The sequence below is a fragment of the Telopea speciosissima genome, chromosome 3, assembly GCF_018873765.1.
Source record: "Telopea speciosissima isolate NSW1024214 ecotype Mountain lineage chromosome 3, Tspe_v1, whole genome shotgun sequence".
In the NCBI taxonomy this organism is placed as follows: domain Eukaryota; kingdom Viridiplantae; phylum Streptophyta; class Magnoliopsida; order Proteales; family Proteaceae; genus Telopea; species Telopea speciosissima.
The window spans coordinates 41,809,501-41,814,705 of record NC_057918.1 but is presented as its reverse complement, the minus strand read 5'-3'; the positions used below and the strand labels follow the sequence as shown (position 1 = coordinate 41,814,705).

General features: G+C 36.5%; 1 protein-coding gene across 1 annotated transcript; it reads right to left on the bottom strand.

Annotated features, from left to right (window-relative positions):
• Window positions 1-737: 737 nt before the first annotated feature.
• On the bottom strand, window positions 738-4,665 carry LOC122655178 (probable LRR receptor-like serine/threonine-protein kinase At3g47570). The gene is made up of 2 exons (XM_043849395.1): window positions 1,947-4,665; window positions 738-1,150 (listed from the first exon to the last, which is right to left on the bottom strand). The coding sequence occupies exons 1-2, from the start codon at window positions 4,663-4,665 to the stop codon at window positions 738-740; spliced, it is 3,132 nt and encodes a 1,043-aa protein (XP_043705330.1).
• Window positions 4,666-5,205: the final 540 nt, after the last annotated feature.

Genomic DNA, 5,205 nt, shown 5'->3' with positions numbered 1-5,205 from the left:
AGTTTCATTGCAGAAACAATAATACATTGCATACTACTACTACAACACTAGGGCACAAGCATCATATATATTAAACTCTGAATATAATGGTTGCTTCATAAGACAATAAATACAAGTATACACTCGACAGACTATATCAACAATAGACACTCCCTTCACATGTACTGTTGCAGCCAAAACGTAATGCCCTGAACGTCCCAATTATTTCCTCATGGTACATACTTAAAAATACCCTCATGTAATAATCTAGATTATTCCTTGATATCTAGCAAGAGAGGAGTAAGATCCCATGATCATTATTAGAATTCTTCTTGATGTAGCCGACGTACTAGTTGCCTTCAATCTATCTTTATACTTGTCTAGCTTCTCATAGTAAATGGAGACAACCCTAGCCTTAAAAAAAAAAAAAACAACAAAGATTTCCCATATCATGAGATGACAAGAGGAAACTATTAGTCAAAATCAAAATTAGGCCCACTTACGTTACAAAAGTTTCAACTAGAAAATGAATTAAGGAACAACATTTCAATGAAAGTAACACCCCCTCCCCCCCCCCACCTCCAACAAAAAAAAAAGAAAGCTCATTCGTGCATGTTCCTGTTATCTGAATTACTACTATTAAAAGCATAATTAACTCAAATGAATGAAACAAGGTTCAACTTCATCAATAAGTATGACAAACTCAATATTTTTAAAGGAAATGATGACTTACTACTAATCATAGCTCTTCTTACAGTTCATCTTCTACAGTGAGTGCCATCTCCAAGATAAATGTCCCTAATCAGATATAGCTCTTTGACCACATCATTTATATCCATTCGATCCTTTGGTGATTCAGCTGAGCATGCAATTCCAATTCTAATAACTGCTTTAAGGCACTCTTGCACTCTATCTTTCATGCATCTACAACTTATAGTGATGTTAGTTACAATTGTTGCTAGCTCTTCTTCATCTTCTCCTATAGGGAGAAGTAATGGGTCAACAATAGCCATCACTCCATCATGCAAAGCCATCTTAGCCCAGCTGTGAAGATTAAAGTTATCTTTGAACATTTCATGAGTAGGCCGCTTGCCTGTGAACATCTCTAACAACAGAATCCCATAACTATAGACATCACCATGAGTTGTAACATTAACACGTGCACCATTCTCTGTATATGAAGCATCTTAGGTTAGTATTTTTATATAATTAGTGAGAATAGGAGCAAAGTCTATTGGTCACAACTGGAAGAATAGCATGACATCAAAAGCTTGAATTTTCCTACTCAGTTGAACTCAAGGGTTAAATTAAGTATAATCATCAATGAAATTTCATAGAGTAAATTATTTGGGTCTAGAGTTTTGAGTGAAGTATGTATGCAACGTAACAATTTACTTCTCAAGAGAAGTTATGGTATCTTCAAATTCGTGCTTATAGTGCTCATATAAGGAACATGGGCTCCTCTAACGTCTATAGTTTTGGATCTAAATCCAACTGGTCATCTTATGCATGTTATCCAAGCAATTCGATTGCACGAATTTAATGTGGCACACGACTACATAAATCCAAGTATAGGAAAAACTACCAACCTCTATGCAAACAAAATGCATAATTTTTTTCAGAAAACCACAGTTTGTTGCCTATGGAATTCAAGGTATGATTTGATTAGAGTAAGGAAAGATACAGTCAAAATTTGGTGTATAAATGAGAGACTCAAAAATATCATCTAAGCATACACAAATTTTTAGTATTTTTATATTATTATTTTTCAGTTGTTTGAGATATTAAACTTACGTTTCTTGGGGCCAAAAATGTCACAAAATGTGTGTGAAAATAGTAATTACATCTTAAAGTTTACAGTGAAATAGGTAAGACAGATATTAGATTCATCATATCAGCATACACTCAGTCACAACTTTCGAAAGAAGAGGAAACAATTATACTTAATAAATAAAAATTTACATTACCTGGTGCAATGTATCCAATAGTTCCCTTTATTTCGATTGAGCTCGTATGACTTTGAGACTTACTTGTGGCTTTTGAAAGAATTCTTGATATCCCGAAGTCACCCAAATGTGCAGTCAAATCATCATCAAGAAGAATATTGCTTGGCTTTAGATCACAATGAATAATCTGTGTATGACAATGGTGGTGAAGATAATCCAATGTTGTTGCCATGTCAATGGCAATATTCAATCTTTGAACAAAGTTTAAATGCCTTTGTTCATCATTTAAGCCATTTACATGTGGATGTAACCAGTTCTCCAAATTCCCACTGGGCATGAACTCATACACTAAAGCCTTAAAATCACTGCCTTCAAAATCTACACTTGAACAAGATGTTAAGATTCTTACAAGATTACGATGCCTGGTATTTCTAAGGGATTCACATTCAACCATGAAACTCTTGGAAGCACCTCTTTGTCTAATGTTGAGGACCTTTACTGCAACAATAGTTTCTCCATGATTGAGAACTCCTTTGTATACACAACCAAAACTCCCCACTCCAATAAAATTTGTAGAAGAAAATCCATTGGTAACTTTAAGGAGTTGGGCATAGGAGATCCTAAAATGACGATCCTCTATAAAAAATGAAGTGGATTCTTTCCTTTCTTTTCTTCTCCGGTAGTTAATGAAAAAAAGGGCCATAAGAATAAAACTTAGAAAGCCCCCACAACAACATATGATGACTACCAACTTGAAAACATGAGGTCTGTCATCTTCTTTTGACTTTTGATTTTGGCATGCTGGCAAATGAAGTTCTAGTATTCCACCACAAAGCTTATTGTTTTCAATTACTGAAAATTCACTCGAATTCCCAAAGACTCCATTTGTTGATACCTCACCCTCCAAATGATTAAATGATAAATTTAAGTTTTTTAAAAACATAAAGGTATCGAAATATTTTGGGATAATACCAGAGAGGTGGTTTTGTGAAAGATCTAACTCTTGAAGGCCTCTTAGAGAACTCAAAGACGATGGTATAGATACTTGAAATAAATTACCCTCCATATAAAGTTTCTCTAGGCTTGTACAAGAACCAAGGGTGCTAGGGATTTCTCCAGACAACATATTCTCAGAAACAACTAGGATTTCAAGATTAATCAGTTGGCCCACTTCCATAGGTAGAGAACCAGAGAAAGAATTTCTACTCAAGTTTAGCAATATTAAGGTGGAAAGATCAAATATCTCTATGGGGAGGATACCATTCAAATTATTTTGGGAAAGGTCCAAGCGTAACAAATATTTGCATTTTCCAAGACTTGAAGGTATTTGTCCTTGCAGGTGATTATCTCCTAAATAGAGATCAATCAGTAGTGTGGAGTTTCCAAGAGAAGGAATTGGCCCTGTGAATCTGTTCCCACCTAAATAGAGTTCATATAGCATTTGAAGTCTCCCAATTGAAGTCGGTATATTGCCTTCTAGTGAGTTATTTGATAGGGCCAGGTATTCCAACCTTACAAGGTTCCCGATCCCGACTGGGTTCTCTCCAGATATTTGATTTGTTTCCATTGAGAGTTCTGTCAATTGGGTCGATAAGTTTGCTATGGAGTTGGGAAGCACGCCACCAAACCGATTTTCAGCAAGCTCCAAAAATTTTAAACTTGTACAGTTGGTAAAAGTGTTGACAAAATTCAGGTCATCGGCCTCTCCATTTCCCAAACGATTCGTGGACATTCCAAGCCTAATGAGTTTGGGTAGGCTTCCAAAATCAATAGTCATTTTCCCAGTAAAATTGTTTTCGTCAAAATAAACTTTTTCAAGTTTTGACAAATTGGACATAGAAATTGGAATTGGTCCATGAAATTGGTTTTTAGAAATTGAAAGAAACCATAGGTTAGGAAGACTAAATCCTAAATCTGGTGGAAGACTCCCTTGAAGTTGATTTGCTGAAACATCTATAACAGCGAGTGAGGAAAGATTATATATAGTGGGAGGGATAGTACCCGACAACTTATTTCCACCAAGCGCGAGAACCGTTAATCTTGTTATTTGGCCAAGAGAATCTGGAATACTTCCACTTAAATAATTGGAATGTGCGGAAATGCCATAAAGGGATGAAAGATTCCCAAAGGAAGGTGGGATTTGTCCAATCAATCTATTCTCCTGTATTATAATGAGTCGAAGCTTCGACAAGGTGCCAAGTTCAACTGGAATTTTCCCTATAATATTGTTGTAATATAAACGAAGTTCCATAAGGTTGGAACAACGTGATATGTTGGGTGGGATTTCCCCTTCAAACGAATTGTTGTTTAGAGATAAATAACGAAGCCTGAATAGAAAGCTTACTTGACCAGGGATTTCACCATGGAAGCTGTTGTTTTGGAGGGAAATCTCTTGAAGGAAACTAAGGTTTCCTATTTCTGGAGCCACAGATCCCACCAACCCTCTGGAATGTAAACGCAAGGCTCTGACCCTGTTTGGATGCTGGCGATCGCCACATATAACACCTAACCACTCACAATAGGGGACGGAGTCATTCCAAGAACTCATAACATGAAAGGGATCATTGGTTATGCGAGCCTTGATGGCCAACAAGGCTAACCGATCTGTCCCATTTGATCCTTCTGATTGTAAATAATGTGCCAAGCTCAAGCTGCTGCTGCACCAGAGAAGAAGAAGAAGAAGAAGAAGAATGGCATTTATAGTAGTGAAAATGGACAAAAGCACCGAGGTAAAACCCATCATTAATCAAATGTTAATTTGGAGGTGATGCAGAAGTAGGAGGAAGTGGAGGAAGAACTCTGGAAGAAGAGTTGGGTGTATGAAGTGAGGAGCATAATCGTCTCGTCATTGCATTTTATAGTCTCTCGTCAATTATAATAAATAAATTTAGGCACGAAACTGCTGAGAGATTTTGCAAGTGTGGCCGAGACTTTAGCCGTGCGTTTTTTTTTTTTTTTTTGGATAAAATTTAGCAGTGCGTCTTCTTTTCTTAATTTCTCTCTTTTTGTAGACTTGTCGGGAGCTAGTCTTCAATAAAGCATTTTTTTCTGGTTAAAGTCTTCAATAAAACTCATATTTACCAAGAAAAAAAAAAGCGCATTTTTAGTGGGGTCTCTATTCACTGGTCTTTATGCTTCAACATGACCTTGTGGAATGGGCATGGGATAGTGGGTTTTGCTTTTAGAGTCAACCAGGTCGGTCTACACAAAGTACTTAGCATATTGTTCACAACCTAACTTTACCAACCCAACTAGACACCACCTAAGTGGCTAAATTCGT